Source organism: Corapipo altera, unplaced genomic scaffold (genome assembly GCF_003945725.1).
Source record: "Corapipo altera isolate COAL_440 unplaced genomic scaffold, ASM394572v1 128, whole genome shotgun sequence".
Taxonomy (NCBI): domain Eukaryota; kingdom Metazoa; phylum Chordata; class Aves; order Passeriformes; family Pipridae; genus Corapipo; species Corapipo altera.
In genome coordinates, this window is record NW_020885061.1 from 331076 (window position 1) to 348634 (window position 17559).

The window sequence follows — 17559 nt, forward strand, 5'->3', positions numbered from 1 at the left end:
TTCAACTAGACGAAGTTCTCTCTATACTTAATTTATTTTTTTAAAGACAGATCTTTCCTGGTTTATACACAGTTGCCTTTTTCTATGCTTTGGCAATTCTTGACTCTGACTCTACATTTTACACTAAACTGACACCAGTGTTTTTTCCTGTAAAAGTTTATTTGTAAACAAAATTTGACATTTATTATAAAAAGTCCATAATACATCATAAAATCAAGACATCTAAAAAATAAGAGCTGGAGTTGGCTTCACATGGGCTCACTCCCTTTTTGCCATCTTGCAGAAATTCAGAGCCCCTGAAGCTTGCTGAAAATACCAAAAAAAAAATACTTAGGGTTTTTTTCCTAAAGATAGTTCACAATACCATTCTATGTCTTGCTCTATTAAAGACTTGATAATGTTTTAAACTATTTAAAGACCTAAAGTATGGTATTTTTTATATTCAAATAAAGGTTGCATGGGCTGATTCATTATTAATTACCTTGGAAGGCTTCTGTAACAAGGCAAGGAACAATAAGACAAGATAAATCTATGCTTTTCCTATGGGGTTATATAATCATTATTTCAAACAGGCAAATTTTCATCCATTGTAAGGCCTTTGATACTTTTAATACTTTTTGGTGTTGCAGCTGGTCTTTTTTCCAGTCACTGGAAGGCCACAGTTGGAATGAATAAGTACAGATTTAAAAATATGTGAAATCAGAGCATGAAAGTGGCTTCTGGGCTTGAAGATGATCACAAAATGAACCAAGAATGTTCCTAAATTTAATTAAGTTATGTAACAAGCATCATCCCCAGAAAAAAATCTGTTTCCCAATCAGGTTTCAATCGTTGAAAAAATCATACAGTACAGTCATTTTTCCTTTTAATTCCGGATTCTGCTTCCCATTATTGATATTTGACTGCAATTTCTCAATTTATTACTTCTGGACATTTGGATTTCTTACCCTGCCTAAGTATGAAGCGTAAGTCAGTTAAATTGATAAAACACTCCCTCTCTTTATGTTATCAATTTTCTGCATTCCTCCTGATAATCAGGAAGTCAGAACACAAGAAACCACTTCATTTTATATGCAAAAGTGAATAGATTTACCTGTCTTCAACTGTCTTGTTGGAGGGGTAGAACACCTTGAACGAAAATCCGCTTCTTGGAAACGAACCCTGTGAGGGAAAAACGTACAAAGCACACTCGTGTAAGTAAAACACTGAACAGATGGTGAGAGACACGTTGGAAGGGCACTTTTTATTTCGGGAAGGCCCCAGGGAATCTTACGGGATTGATGCAGAGGCAGTCGGTGTTGGTGACAGTGAAGGGGTCGTGTTTATCCGCCACGACCAGCACGTCTGGCACGGGATAAACCCTCAGGGAATAGTCGTAGGCCCAGTACACGGGGCTGACGTACAGCGGGAGCGGGGTCAGGTGGCCCTGGGACAAAATGGTCTTCACAAACTGCAAGGGAAACAGAAATCATTGGTTTGAACTGGGTTTTTTTTCAATGCTTGTTAATAAAGAAGCTTTGAACTTGAATGTCGCTGGGTATCTGTCAAAGGGGTCCCGGTCCAAGGGGGGAAGAAGACACACAACACACACGAAGATGGTGAGACAAAGGGATGTCTGCCTGCTCAGAGCAGCAGGCAGCCTTTTATTAGGTTTTTCTACCTCTACTTTCTCACACATAACACAAACATCTTTCTACACAAATACTAAGGAATGTGCACCTGCACACAGCTCCAGGCTGTGTCCATGGGGATTATCTGGTTGGCTTCACTGGTCCCATGAAAAACGGCCCAACGCTCCACAATACTCCAGAGTCCTCAGACTTCAGTTGTGGGGCTGTAACTTCCCCCCACATTGTGCTGTCCAACTCTCAGGGCCGCTTCCATGGGAATAGGCAGCCACCTCCACCTTTCTCCCTGGTCTTACTCCCCTCAATGCCTCCAGCTCTTCTGCTTCCAGGGGGCCCAGGGGTTCCATGGGCCTGCCATCTCCCCCCACACTTGAAGATGGTTTCTTTTTTTTTTTTTTTTTGTATCTGACTCCCTCTGATTGTTAATAATTTCTGGGGTAAAGAAGCAGCTCCCCCCCAGCACTCAGCTGCTCTTTTCATTTTTGTATTGTGGGGGTTTTCGATACACAAAGTCCTTTTTAAAGCATATCAGGTAATATTTGAAGATATCAAAACTACTTGATCGTTCAGACTCTCTGAGAAAATCTACTTACCTGTTCCTCCAGCCCAGGAAGTACCAACAATGCCATAAATTTCATTTTATAGATTGTTTTTTTCCCCCCATGGCTTTCCTTACAGTATTAGTTAACAACAAAATCCACGCTTTAACAGTCTTTCCCCTGAACCGAGGAAATTATTTGATTCCCAAATGATTTCGATTCCTTTCTTAGCAACAAAATTTCCCTCATTTTTTAACACTGTTGAATTAAAAAAAAGTAGTGAGAGGGCCAAAAAAGGCAGAGAAAAAGTGGAGTATGCAAAAGCATCTGCAGAAAGAGTTTCTATACATAATTCTACATTTTCTTTCGTGATTCCTTCCTGGAAAGGAAGCCCTCAGTGAGCACAGGGAAGTGACAGGAATGCCAATGTGCACACCAAAATCAAGGTACATCGCTGTCCACTGTGGGTTCACAAAGACACTGAGCACTGTTGTGATGAAGGAAGAAAGAGCTAAAACAAGTTTCTGAGTCAAGCAAACAAACAAACAAAAAAAACACCTGTAAAATAAATAAAACCAGGTTCTATCCATCACTGCAATAAGCCAGTACTACCTGCTTCATTCTCATCCAATTATATCAGTAAATCCCATCAGCTCCTGCTGAGGGTTCATTAACTAGGGCCATAATCTGATGTATAAAAAGCAGGATTAAGACTTCAAGTGAGAAGACAAAACAAGCAGGTGAATTTTTTGAAAAGTGACATGCTGCTTTACTGCAAATGGCACTGGATAACCAATCAAATCTCCAAAAAAAATAATTTGTATTCAACTTTGCCTTTAGGAATCCATGTTTCTTGGTAGACATTCATGGTTGGTGCACAGAAAATTGGCTGCCAGGAAGTTTTGTGTTCAAGGGCACCTGCAGTGTGACAGAATGACTCAATACCACCTGAAAGTATCATGGTTTGAGATATTTTACTGTCAAAATGTAAAGAAAAGTAAAAATACTAAACGTATAGATCCTCCTTGCAGTCCCTCTGGGTTCCTCTTGCAATGTGTCGTGAGAATGAGGATCAGAGCACCCAAAATCCAGACCTGCTGATCAACAAAGAGATCAAAAATCTTGGCAAAATGTGCTCAACACCATGACTCACTCACGTGGTTGGGAATGTCCATGTTGCTGCTGGGGAACCTGACACAGTTTCTGCACATTTTGTTGACCAAATCTTCACGAAAGATAATAATTTCTTGGGTGCAGTATTGAATCCTAAGTGGAAAACAGTAATGAAATTAAATAAGATGAACCTAAAAACTAGGGAGCTGCATCATAAAGTTGATCTCCCTCTAATACAGCACATTTGAATTAAAATAATATTTACCCACCTTCCCTTCATTTCCTCCAGATTCAGAAAGACCTGATGCTTTTGAGCAGGATTTTTATAGCACTGTCAAACTTCTAGCTCTATTGCCTTTCATCACTGATTTATTTATGTCTTAATGTATTTAGAACTAGTTACAATTCATGCATGTGAAGAATCCTATTAGTTTGACAAATTTAAGACCAATTTTTGCAAAATTTGTAGGTTTTGAAAATTACATAGATCAGTCATTTAGTAAAATAAACAAATAAATAAAAATAGCACTTGCACCGTTACCTGCAAGGATTTGTGGTGAAAACTGAAAATGGCACCAGCTGTCTGAATTCCTGAGTAATATTTTCAGCCAGGGGAGGTCTAAAATAAATAGCAGCAGATGGATCAACAAAAATTCTTCCCTTCTTTAACTATTTAACTCCAAATTCTTGAGCAAACTGACCTTGGTAAAATAGAACCAGGACCAGGGTCTTCAGGGCCAGGGACAAACACAAATCGACTACTGCAAAAAGTGAAAAGGTATCACTTTTACACAGACTCTAGAAAGCAGGTCTAATGCTAGGAATTCAAAGATCAGGAGCCAGAAAAAAATATTCCAGGGAGAGACCTGGGCTCCCTCATTAGCAGTTTCCATGCCCCAGCTATTTCAGATAAAAATCAAAGCCTCACACTGCTCCCAAAACAAACTTGCAGGCCTGTTACAAAACCAGATCGTTATCTGATCACAGCTGGTTCACAGTAAAGAGAAAATAAGGTTATCTCTTACTATCCTGAAGTAATTAAAAGGTTTCACAAAATAAACATCATTCCCTTTGCTCTGTACCTTTTATGAATGCTGGGGTGTTCACATATAATATCTGCAAGGGCCTTCAAAGAACCTGGAGCCAGGAAAAAACAGAACACCTGGTTAGATAATAAACACACACGTCGTATGAATCACCCCTCCAAGTGCATTAAAAATGTGTCACTTAGAAAATAAGGGTTTATTTTCTGCTCTCTTCCTTTGTTTGCCATCATTATTTTAATTTAGTGCACATGTCTGACTGTTCACAGAGACTTCCCTACCTTTCAGTGACTGAATTTGATTTTTTCCATATGGCGCCGATGAAAAATTTCCACAGAAGAAAAAGCAGGTGGGAGGTGCAGAGGAATAACCTGGGAAAAAAAAGAGGATCTGTGACTATATTCCATTCACTTTGGTATCTTCCAGCACTCAGCTTCCAGCCCCTTCCATGAAAGGCAGAAACTGAAACGGCACTTCAAGCTCTGCTGCTATAAATACACATGAACTATTTGCTTGATACAGGCTGGTTTTAGCTGAAAAAAGGGTGATGACAATGTACAAATGCCACTTCAAGGGAGCCCAGTCTCAACATTGTTTTTGTGTATCCAACTGCTGACCCAGTCCAGAGAATAATACAACATGCAATATGATAAATAATACAATTATAAAATGTACTAGTTCCTTAAAGAGAGAAACATCAAGTAGGCAGCAATAGATTGCTATTAACCTCCATGATCACTCTAATTCAAGGCTCTACCAATATTTAATTCATTCTTTGGCATTATAAAGCAACAGCAACTGGAATTGCCTGAGTAGTTTAAGGATCTGATGAATCCTGACAATCTCCCTAATCACCCAGAAACACAAGGCTTCAGAGCAATGGGTGAAAGAAGAAACCTGATTCCCATCCCTAAAATAAAAATAGAAACATCTACTCAGGCATTCATCTCACATCCCAGTTACTCTCCATTTTCCTCACATGCAGGACCAGACTTGGATTTACTTCAGTGGTTTTCAGTCGGGTTGGTAAATAGAACAGAATTGCTTATGCCAGAGAAACGGCTCATCAATATTTTCCTTGCTATTCCACTCAGCTATTCCTCTTAGGTTATAATTATGAAGGTAATCACTTGCCTATTAAAATCCTGAAATAGGAAATGCAGTGTCTGCATCTTTGCTGGGTGAGTTCAGCACACGAATCTCACCGACAAGAGTCCTTTTTATCACCCTGGCACCTGAAATCTTGGATCAGGTCCAATCCTCTGCTTCAAGGATTTGCCAGCTCTGATCCAGATCCTGAACTGGTTTTGTAACTTCTGGATGAGTGTGTTAATTTGTGTCCAGTTCTCTTTAGGTGAGGAGCAGTTTTCCCACCCTTAATTTCATGTTGTTTATTTTTAAAACACCCACCCTCTCACACTTCCATTCTATCTAAGGCTGACAGGACAAGCTGTTCCTAAACTGCTCTGGAATACAGAGAAGCAATTCACAGATGCTTTGTTATCCCAGTGTTGTCAACATTTCTACTCACAGAATCATGGAATGGTTTAGGTGGGAAGGGATCTTAAAGCTCATCCAGTTCTAACCCCCTGCCATGGGCAGGGACACTTCCCACTAGCCCACGTTGCTCCAAGACCCATCCAACCTGGCCTTGGACACTTCCAGGGATCCAGGGGCAGCCACAGCTTCTCTGGGCAACCTGTGTCAGCCTCTCCCCACCCTCTCAGCCAGGAATTCCTTCCCAACATCCCACCTAACCCTGCCCTCTGGCAGTGGGAAGCAGTGCTCATCTCTCTGAAATAAGAGTTTTCTTAAAACTAAGCCTAGGAAGAACTTTCAGGAGCAAGAGAAACGTTCTTGTCACAGCACATAAAATGGGTGTGGGCCAAAGCAATGTTAGTACTATGAATTTATGAAAACAAATGATGAAAACAAGGTTTAGAGTCAAAGCAATTCTCACCCACCTGAAAACATCATGTGAAGCTTTTCCAGCACTTCTGCTTGGTCCAGCCACACATCAGAAAGAAACACAAACATGGCATCTTCATTTTCTTCCTCCAGCTGCTTTAGTTTGGCAGAAGCCTTTACTGACGATGAAGAGGGGCCTCCAAAGAAGTTTATGTTCCCATAGAAGGCTCTACATCATTGAGATATTCAAATTAGGCTCACAGAATCCCAGAATGGTTTGGGTTGGAAGGGATCTTAAAGCTCATCTCATTCCAACCCCCTGCCATGGGCAGGGACACCTTCCACTAGACCATTCTGGGATTCTATGATCCACTCTTCAAGGAACAAGGAATTTGTTATTCCCATGTAACAATTCCCTAGTTTTGCAACTGAGAAGGGCTCAGATCCCAATTTCAATTAATATGCAGAGCCCAAAGGCCTCTGGAAGGGTTTTTCTGCCAACACTCCAAGCTTTAGTGCTGGTCCAAGCAGAGCAGAAAGTCCCAGAATTGCTTCCTTAAAACTGTATTTATTTTGAAGCATTCGGGGAGGAGGACAAATAACATACTTGAATGTCACAGAAATTTTAAAATAATAATGATCTTACTTAGAAACCCTGAAGAAAATAAGGAGTGAGGCTGCCAAAAGTCAGTTTTATACCTCGTGGTAGCAGAAGGCTCAGTGGGCGGAAATCCAAAAGCGTTCACATGAAAAACTTCATCCTCGTACCAACCTAAGAGATTTTGGAACAGCAAAATAACCTTTAGTCTTTCTAACAGCACCATGTCCTAGACATTAGTCAGAGGGTTGGCAGCTGTGCTGCACAGCTATTCCCAGCCTCCATCAATCCCTCCTGTGATAGCACCAGAACCAGGCCACGGAAGGTTCTGGCTGGAAAACAGGCTGAGCAAGAAACCGAGTGTTTTGTTAACCCCACATACTTCTCTGGATGGATTTTGCTGCACAGCCACAAAAACAACCCCCTCAACCCAAGGCAGAACACAGGGGAACAGGTATCATTTCTGCTGACCCTGCCCTGGAAGAGCTCCCATCAAATGCACTTTGTCTCAAGGATTGTCCCACCTTTTAGAAGGAACAGGGTGACACTTGTCCCCACTATCATTTGTGCTCCCAACTTCTATTCACTCTCTAAATTTTAAACACAGAACACACTAGAAAACAGACTGAGAGTGTGCATACTGCACAGAGGAATATTCCACAAACAGGAATAGCCATTTTTGTGCCAGAACAAGGCTCCCAGACTGCAAAGCCCGACATCATCTTAAGGAGAAGACTCTTTAAAGCCTTTGAAGGACCAAGCTGTGCCAACACAAAGCAGCATTTTCAGACTGTTAAATCACACTGTTTGGATATTCTAGTTTATCTTCCCAATCCAGTCATAACTCCTCCAACGCTGGAGCCAGGCTGAGGCCAACCCTCAAAGCTGCTACAGGTACTCACATCCCCCCCAACACCCTGAAACCCTCAAATTCCTGCTCTCTGCCTCCAGACCCCACAAAGTAACAGGTTTATGGCCAAAAATCTCAGCCACAGACTCACTCATGGTCAAGCCTTGTCAACACGAGACTTGTCTGTTCAGCCACATCTGGCAGTGACAGCCTGAACAGAATAATTTATCACAAGCTAAAAACAATCCCCTCTGCTTTACCTTCTGCCAGAACAAAGCAGGATTCAGTATATAACCCACTGTGGAACTGGTGCAGGGAGGTTAAGGAATGTATTTTTCTTAGATCAGGACTCTTAAAGTAGGTTTTTTAGCCAAAATCTGCTTTGCAGCTGGTGTAATGTATTTGGATGCTACTGAAAGTTCACAGGCTGGCTGAAGAGCCTGGAAATTCCCTGGGATCTGAGCAGGTAAGTCCATAAAGAGCCCAAAACCAGGAACAGGCTCTGCTTCCACTAGGAGGAATACTGACCTTGTCCTAGGAGAAAGGGCAGGGAGCTGCAGCAGCCAAGGAATTTGAAACAAAGGAGAGAAAGAGAGTGCTGCAATTCTCAATATATAATTTTTAATGGTCAGTATTGATTTACTATTCAATTTAAAATTCTGCAGGTCTACAGGAAATTCCTTCAGCTCTTCCATCACAGAAAAAGGATATTGCTTTACTGAGGTCCAGCTGGACGACTCCTGTGGGGTCTTCTAGAAAATATTTCCCCTAAAAAGCAGATTTAATAAAGCAAAATACACCCAAACACATAAATGCTTCCACGAGAGGCATCTATCAGTCAGTATTTACAAAGAATTTGGCTGGGTTTAATATTGTAAGCTTAGAACACACTGGCAGAACTGAAAATAATGTAGTTTATAGTGAGTGTATCTCAGCAGGTTCCCTTTGAGCTGCTGCACTTGGGACTGCTGGTGCCTCCCTCCCTTAAAATCACAGTCCAAGGAAATGCCAAGTCCAAACACAGTCACTGGAAGCTCCAGCCCTTCAGGAAGGGCCAAGCCTAAAAGTTCTGACTGGTTCTGGTTGCTGACATAAAGCATTACAAAATTCTGCAGTGAGAAGACAAAGACATTTTCCCCTCTCACACCGGCACCAACTGCTCGTGGAAAAGTCCATTGGAATGGATCCAGTGGTGAGACATTTAGGTGTTCTCATTTTCTGGCATATTGTAACTCACAAATAAAAGGAGGAAGGAGCTCACCTCCTTAAGCTGAGTGATCATCCCAAGCACAATCACTTCTCCCACTCTGGCTGTATTGCCCAGGAGAGTTTCTACAGTCTTCAGCTGGAACCAAAGGCAAAGAATCAAATCAGAACTAAATCAAACCCTCCAGGTGCCTGTTCTTAAGCAAGACAAGGCACCACTCAGCACATGTTTTACATAAACACACAGATGAGCTATGAGAGGATACAGGCTCATTAGAAAAATCAGGGGCACGTGTCTGAAGGTAGCACAGTTTAGGAAAAGACTTCCAGTAAAGGCTGCCAGGATTATTTTGCTTAAAACTGGATTAAAACTGAAAAGAACACGATTTTTTTACCTGGAATTTGCTCTTGCTGTCATCAGGGTGAGCCACAATTGGTGAGGGAGTGAACAACTCGTGTCTGTGAGTCCTCTGCAGGCACCAAAATTGAAGTAATTCAGTTTAAAAACAAATGAGCAGTGTCAAAAAGCCAGTTCACTACAATCACTATGCAAACTACTTCAGAAAGTTCTTACTCTATTTTAACCAGCAATTTTTAATTAATCAGTTCTTCTGACAAGAATTTGCTTCCAAGAAATAGATGATCAATAACACTGGATAATAAGACTATAAGCCGAAAAAAAATGTGACGGTCTCTGAAATAAGTTATTTCTGACAACCAGGAGGGAAGGGAGTTTATGTGAAACCACGAGGCAAAGAGGTGCAATAGCACAGTGTATTTTTGGCAAAGGAGGATTTAGGATATATCCCAGAGGACACCTGTGCTGCTCACAGGAAGGCAGTGTCTCCTGACCTGCTGTAGGATGGAGTAGCGCTCCCGGAACAGCTCTGCTTTATCTCTGGCAGTCCCAAACAAACTCGGTGCAGGGAGGTTGGTCATTGACAGACTGCAAGGAGTTCAACACAGTCAAGGCTTTAAACAAAAAGGCACATTCCACCCACGAAAATTACTTATTGATCTAAAAGTTCTGGGAGGCTGAGAAAGCTACAAACACTGCTGCGTGATTTAGTTACTCCACGAGGAACATTCCTGCTCTGGATCCTGTGTTCCTGTATTTTGAAGGCTACATCCATTTCCCTTCCTGCTAACTCCCAGGCCTTGAGATTTATCTTTCCACCCAAATGGGCCTCTGCAGAAATCCATTTTTTTTTTTCTAAAAAGCAGTTATGCCTTTTAAGTGGCCATGAACAAGAGTATTGTTCCTCAGGTTTCTCCAGCCTCCAGAATCACCAGCTGCTCCTCATTTTTCTTTTTGTTTTAGCATTTGGAGTTCTCCCTAGAAATCCCCCAGGGCTTCAGGGAGCTGCAAGGTACAGGCTAAGAAATAAATACACCCAACAGACAGACCAAATTTATTAAAAAAAAAAAATTTAAACAGCCAAATGCAAGAAAAAAACAAGCCCAAGCTACGTTTAGTGATGTATGTCCTCAGCCTTACTGTCTTTTTTATTCATTAGATGGCATAAACATGGTTTATGGTTTGAAACATTTACTACCTTTCTCACTCAGGCTTGAGGTGAACAGACCCACGAGGGAAAGATTAAAAACAGACTTCAAACCTTATAGAAATAGAGGCTTTTTTTTTTTCTTAAAGCAAGAAGTAATTGAAACTTAAAACATGGAAGACTTACGGTAGAAACTTCTTCCTTTCTGCATTATAAATATAACGTGGAATGTCAAAGGCTCCAATAATGTTGAAAACATTTTCTCTGAAACAAGAATTCATTTACAGCATTACTTGAACACTATTTTCCAAGCCAAACCCTTCTGTGATTCGATGAAGTGGATGAAACAAACAGTAACAAATATGTTGAATAAAATGACATTTGCTTTGTTTGCTGTCACCCTGTGTTATCACCATTTCTCCTGCATCTTTCTACTTTATGTTCTGTTTTTCCCTGCATCCACTGGATACAACTGCATCTTCTAATTAAATAATTAAAGAGAGTTGTCCTTGTGATCTGTAAGAGCTTTTCCCTTCAGGACACTGAGAATCTGTGCACGCAGATTCCTCTGAAGTATAAAAAGCACCACAAAGAAAAGTCAGGCTCAAACCATCTGCATCATAAAGGTTCCAACGACAAGGAGAAAAGTTAAACCCAAATTTCCTCCACCTTGAGGGGCTGTGGGATGACAGCATCCAACTGACACGCCCAGCCAACCAGTTCTTTTCATGCTTTGCATTGCAATGTCAATACAACATAAACACTAAAGGAAACACATTCATCACCATCCCAAAGTTCTCAGGAACTGCAGTAATTGCTCCACAGCTCGTTATCAGAGAGGGAAAATCAATCAGGGTTTCAGAAAACTACACAAAAAAGCAGGAACAAGCACCAGGGAGGAAAACTTTTCAAGGTGCTCTCAGACAAGAAAGGCCCGAAGATAACCTGAGATAATTTTCACCTAGAGAAAAGCAAATAAAGACATGAACAGAAGTGTTGGTTAATATTCAACCTGTGCCACACGGAACACACAACCACAGCATTTGAATTCCAGAACATCAGATTGTATTTAGAATTCCCCAGAGGCCAATCCACGAGAACAAACCCTCTGAGGAGGAACATTACAAACCTGCACCGGGGAGGCAAAAGCACAAAAGCAATTACTGCACGTGCAGCACCGCAGAAAACGCCTGACATTTATTTCCTGAGGAGAAAAAAAGGAGATGCACACCCACAAACCCCGAATAAAACAACCCAAGTGTCACCGCACATGGTTTCATCCGGTGCCCGGCTGCATTCCTGGACTGCTGTTTCCACTGTGGATTGTTCAATCATGTTGGATGACACTGGAAAGAAAAATTTCCAAGGATTACAACAGCTGCAGCCCGTGGAATGCACCGAGGAAGTGGGTCTCAAATATTTTACAACGAATGGCTGAGTCTTGTCAGAGGAATCTATTACACAAATAAGCACATTTTCTGTAAGCTAAGGACACACGGTGTTTACAAATGGATCTCTTAATATTGTCACCAAAAGGACACACTCGTAGCAAAAAACACACTGTGCCCACCATTGATTCCCTAAACATGGAGAACAAGACAATTATAGTTTATGCAAAGCTGCCAAATACACTACAAATGTGTTAAGAGTGGAGCTTTCACATTCTGGAGGTTAATTTTGTTCCAGAACATTATCACATGGATTGCTGTCATAAGGAAGTATTCCAACACAATTTTGGAGACAGGCACATTGTTGTCTTCGTGGATTTAAACTGACAATTGAAATTAAAAACATTTCTGAACTCTAATAGAACAAGCATGTGCCCCTCTGGATTTAATTAGGTATAAATAGGATAGGCTATAAATAGGTTTCCTGAACTCACCTAAGGCCTGGGTTTTATTTTAGATCATATTTATATGGATTTGAATCTCCTTGGCCAAAAACTGGAAGTGAGCCCATGTTTCCTAGTTCTCATAAGCTCTGATCAGTAAACACACGTGTCAGGCATCCTCTGTCAGTCACATCCTTTAATTAAAGCTGCTACAGCTCCTGTTTTGTGCTGCCAGACCCCTCAGATCACACCTCTCAGCAACCCTTTTCTGGGCCCAGATTACTGAATAAGGAGTGAATTAATTTCTCGTTATTTTTTTGGGTTATTTTCTCATAGAATCCCAAAATGGTTTGGGTTGGAAAGGACCTCAAAGCCCATCCAGTGCCACCCCCTGCCATGGGCAGGGACACCTTCCACTAGCCCAGGTTGCTCCAAGCCCTGTCCAACCTGGCCTTGGACACTTCCAGGGATCCAGGGGCAGCCACAGCTTCTCTGGGCAACCTGTGTCAGCCTCTCCCCACCCTCCCAGCCAACAATTCCTTCCCAATATCCAATCCAAATCTACTCTCTTGCAATTTGGAGCCATTGTGTCTTGTCCTGTCACTCCGTGCTCTTGTGAATAGTTTCTCTCCATTTTAATATTTAAAATGATAGTTTCAAGTACAAAGATGTCCATACAAACTTTCAGTAACTGGCATTGAAAAATTTTACCACTTTTGGAAAAGTCAGGAACGTACCAGGCTGCCAACTTTTTAAATGGCATAAATGTCTTCTGCTGACGCTGCAAACTTCAGTATTTAACAAAACAAATTGTCAACAAACACATTTATCTCAGTCAATCCGTTATACTACAATGACACCTGAGTGCCTCTGCTGCCAGTAACTCTGCCTCTGCCTTTGTCTAAATAACATCCTGAGTGCCAGATAAACTTGCCTAAGAAAAAGGAATTGTTTACTCACATGGCTGTTTTTCAACAGCATCGATGACATTTTCAATTGCATCGTCGAGTTCTACTTCACTGATGGACTGAAAAGCTTCAGTGAGATACTTCAGAGCATCCCTAATTCCAGTGGAGAAAGAACAAAAAGCAATAATTATTCCAGAGTTTATACAAGCTGTGCTGATTTTGGCAGCTGTGCACATCATCACTACACGGCTTGTGGTTTAAAAAAGTAGAAATAATTAGAACTGGTAATAGTGCACTACTTTAAGTCGAAGAAAAAACTCATTGGGATTGAAAACATTGAGGACAAGAAGGGGATATGGAGAATCTCAGCTCCATACATTTAAGCCCATGTTGGAAGTGACCTCTGGAGGCCATCTGGTCCAACCTCCTACTGAAAGCAGGGCCTCATGGAGCCAAACCTCGAGTATCTCCAGTGAGCCATTCCCCTTTGTCCTGTCCCTCCATCCCTTGTCCAAAGTCCCTCTCCAGCTCTCCTGGAGCCCCTTTAGGCCCTGGAAGGGGCTCTCAGCTCTCCCTGGAGCCTTCCCTTCTCCAGGTGAACACCCCCAGCTCTCCCAGCCTGGCTCCAGAGCAAAGGGGCTTCAGCCCTTGGAGCATCTCCATGACCTCCTCTGGACTTGCTCCAGCAGCTCCACATCCTTCTGATGCTGGAAGCCCCACACCTGGATGCAGCACAGCTCTTCCTACTTCCCTTACACACCACAGCTTCCAACCCACGACCACCTTCACAGATTCTGCAGGACCCCCTCCAGTTTATCAGTATCTCTGGGATTGGAATTATTTTAATTCTAAATAGCACAAGAATTAGAAATCTGTTTCTTCCCTTATCCTTAGACTACAGTCTTGTAGTTAAAGATGACAATTTTCTTATCAATGTCATCTGCTGGCCAACCAACGTGGTGTTTTGTTTATCAGCCTGATCTTCAAAATGTCTCGGTTCATGGAACCCTGGAGTCAGGAGTTCTGGACTTGGACTCCTTGCTAATGAAAGTACCAGGACAGTGTCCAAAATAATCACATCCCAGCCACAACAGAAACAAAACGGAACCAATATTAACACATGAAACAGAAAGGGAAAATAGGAGCAATGGAGCCCCTGGCTGTCCTATAAATCATGACACCTTCCACTGCAAGCAGGAACCACTTTTAACTGACTTGCCATCTCTAAAAAACACACATTATAATATCTAGAAATATACCATTCCTGCCTTTGGAAATGCCATTTTCTCCTTTGGAAATACCATTTCTGTCTTTGGGAATGCCATTTCCTCCTTTGGAAGTACTATTTCTTTTCCTAGCAGGGGGTGCTGAACACAGGACTGGCAAGTGCAACTTGGGAAAGAGATCCCGGAGTTGTCAGGCAGAGTATCAGACAATCCAACCCAACCAAACACCCAGCACCGGCATCAGGGAGGGCTCCAAAGGGGAACACGGGCAGGTCTTTGGTGGTACCCACAGCGGGGGCGCCGCAGTGGGTCGGGTCATGGGTGGGAGGCAGGGACAGAGGCACGGAAGAGGCCCACAGCAGCAGGAAAGGAGAAACGACAGGGCTCTGGAGGAGATTCCAGAGGGGAGATGAAGAGGGGGGAAAGGCATCATCACGTCCCGAGGAGGGGATGCGGGGGGTGCGGAGCTGCCCCGACCCCATCCCACAGCCCCGGCCCCTGGGCCTGAGCCCCGCGGGGGGATGATCCCGGCGGGCGGAGCGGGCACCGGAGCGGGCACCGGAGCGGCCCCGGCTGCCCGCGGGTACTCACGGCCGCAGCAGGAGCCCCCGCAGGCGGAACGCGGAGCTGAGGCGGCGCCGCAGCCGCTCCGGCTCCATGGCGGCCTTGGCGCCAAACGCGGCGGAGCCGCCCCCGCCGCCCTGGCCCGGCCTCGCCGGGAGGAGCCCCGGGACGGCCCCGCTGGGCCGCGGGGAGAGACCCCGGGTGTGCCAGCAGCGGTGTGGGCACTGCACCAAGGGACCGAGCCCTGTGCTGGGCAGGGCTGAGGCACCTCCAGTGCCGTGTCCAGTTCTGGGCCCCTCAGGACGAGAGAGACACGGAGGGGCTGGAGCGTGTGCAGGGAAGGGAATGGAGCTGGGAAGGGGCTGGAGCAGCAGGAGCGGCTGAGGGAGCTGGGGGGGCTCAGCCTGGAGCAAAGGAGGCTCAGGGGAGACCTTCTGGCTCTGCAACCCCCTGACAGGAGGGGGGACCCAAGGGGGGTCGGGCTCTGCTCCCAGGGAACAAGGCACAGGAGGAGAGGGAACGGCCTCAAGTTGTGCCGGTAGATTGGATACTGGGGGAAATTTCCACACGGAAAGGGTTGTCCAGCCCTGGCACAGCTGCCCAGGGCAGTGCTGGAGTCCCCAACCCTGGAGGGATTTAAAAGCCATGTGGATGTGACACTTGGGGACGTGGGTCAGTGGTGGCCTTGGCAGTGCTGGGGGGAGGAATGACTTGATGATCTTAGGCAGTTTTTTCAACCTAAAGCGTTCCATTTTTCCGTGAAACACACTCGCTGCAGCTGACACAAGTTACTCAATGCAATTACCCTCGGTATTATTATTTGTTGCCTTACAGGTGCCTTACAGCTCACACCACTGCTGCCCCCTCCTCTTTCCCTGTAGGCCCAGCACAGGTTGCACTGCACCTCCAGTAGTCCAGATTCACCTGTCCAGTCTCTCCAGCCCCACATTTACCTGCCACAAAACATCCATCAAATAAGTCCAGCTGTGAATTGGTCTTTCTTGTGCTCCTAGGGTGGAGCCTTGTTTTCTCCTGTTCTCACCTTTAATCAGACACTGGCCAGAGACCCCTTCCACTGGGTCTGTCTTGGCCGACAAGCACAGGATGGTCTCCAGGGCTGTTTTTACATGGAATCATGGATTAGAATGGTCTGGGTTGGAAGGGACTTTAAAGCCCATCTCATTCCACCCCCTGCCATGGGCAGGGACACCTTCCACTAGCCCAGGTTGCTCCAAGCCCTGTCCCACCTGGCCTTGGACACTTCCAGGGATCCAGGGGCAGCCACAGTTCCAGTCTTATAGGGCAGCTGCTTTCTCCCCAGATGAAAAACACGTTTCAGTCAAACACTCATCCCTGTCTTTCAAAGTAAGTACAGTTTGATCTCACAGAAGGCTCACAAAGCAACTCTGAAAGAAAGTTCCTTGTTCAAAAGTCTGCAGGGATTTAAAGACAGCTATTTTCTGCAGTCCATTCTCAACTGCATAATTTATAACCACTCTTCCTCATCGGGGAGCGAGCTCATAGGTGAAGATGCAGCTACTCTCTTCAGACAAAAAGCTGCCATCTGACAGGTCTCAGCTATTTTGGTAGGAAATATGATCTATTTTTCATCGCAGGCACACAGATGGGTGCAAATTACGAACCCAATCCTTACATAAGTACTTCCATTTGCTAAAATTACTGCTTATTCTCCTTCTAAGAAAACCTGATTGTGCCGTTCGGCTCATGTCTCGCCTCAAGAAGGAAGGTGCACCTGGAGAAGGGATGTGCCTCTCAGCCAGGAATAGTTTTCTTTAAAGCTCTGACCAAGTGGGGAATATAAAGCACACTCCTACAGCATCCTGCTGTATTTGGGATTCTCTTAGGTTGCCTGGAGCCTCCCACCAGAGATGTAAAAGTATTCCAGTGTGAGCTGCAGGCTTGTGTTTCACTGAGCCATCTGTCTGGAGGTCTGGAAGCCATTCCCAGCTCCTTGTCTCTGTCACCTGCCATGGCTTTGTTGGACATCACAGGTCCTGGAGAGCAGCTACCCAGCGGAGAGATCCCAATGGTCCACAATCAGTCAGCACATCTACCTGGATCCACAGAATTATTTTGTAACACCAAACAAGACAAACAGCTCATTTTCATGTCTGTCACTGCTTGCAAAACCTCTGTGCACATCTCCTGATACAGCACATTGCAGTTCTACCTGACCTATTGATCTGTGGATAAGTTTCCCTGTTACTCATGTTTTTTTTTAACTCTAAATGCTGACTCCTGCATTTTAACCACCATCCCAAATGCACTGTCAGTACATGGTTTCATTTTAAAAGTTTGGGACAGGCACTGATCTCTCTATCACCAGTGACAGGACCTGAGGGAAGGGCTGGAACTGTGTCAGGGGAGTTTTAGGTTGGATCTCAGGAAAAGGTTCTTCCCCCAGAGGGTGGTTGGCACTGCCCAGGCTCCCCAGGGCAGTGGGCACGGCCCCAAGGCTGCCAGAGCTCCAGGAGGGTTTGGATGATCCTCTGGGGCACAGGGTGTGACTCTTGGGAATGGTCCTGTGTAGGGCTGAGGGTTGGATTCAATGATCTTTGTGGGTCCCTTCCAACTCAGGATGTTTTATGATTCTGTGATTAATATTATCAGTTTAGTCTT

At 44.1% G+C, this 17559-nt stretch overlaps 1 protein-coding gene across 3 annotated transcripts; it reads right to left on the reverse strand.

The window, feature by feature from the left end:
- Positions 1 to 148: 148 nt before the first annotated feature.
- POLE2 (DNA polymerase epsilon 2, accessory subunit) lies at positions 149 to 17011 on the reverse strand. 3 transcript variants are annotated; one of them, XM_027668972.1, is made up of 19 exons: positions 14947 to 15043; positions 13182 to 13282; positions 11661 to 11736; positions 10577 to 10654; positions 9738 to 9831; positions 9281 to 9355; positions 8941 to 9024; positions 8391 to 8447; positions 7940 to 7988; positions 6931 to 7003; positions 6288 to 6460; positions 4605 to 4694; positions 4363 to 4417; positions 3982 to 4041; positions 3822 to 3899; positions 3325 to 3433; positions 1274 to 1450; positions 1094 to 1161; positions 149 to 306 (listed from the first exon to the last, which is right to left on the reverse strand). In XM_027668972.1, exons 1-19 carry the CDS (start codon positions 15012 to 15014, stop codon positions 288 to 290), a joined length of 1584 nt encoding a protein of 527 aa, XP_027524773.1. In that variant the 5' UTR covers positions 15015 to 15043; the 3' UTR covers positions 149 to 287. The 3 variants fall into 3 exon arrangements, with proteins under 3 accessions (XP_027524773.1, XP_027524775.1, XP_027524774.1); XM_027668974.1 differs by lacking the exon at positions 14947 to 15043 and adding an exon at positions 16905 to 17011 and having other exon boundaries at positions 186 to 306; XM_027668973.1 differs by lacking the exons at positions 11661 to 11736; positions 13182 to 13282; positions 14947 to 15043 and adding an exon at positions 11520 to 11631 and having other exon boundaries at positions 186 to 306.
- Between the last annotated feature and the right edge of the window lie 548 nt (positions 17012 to 17559).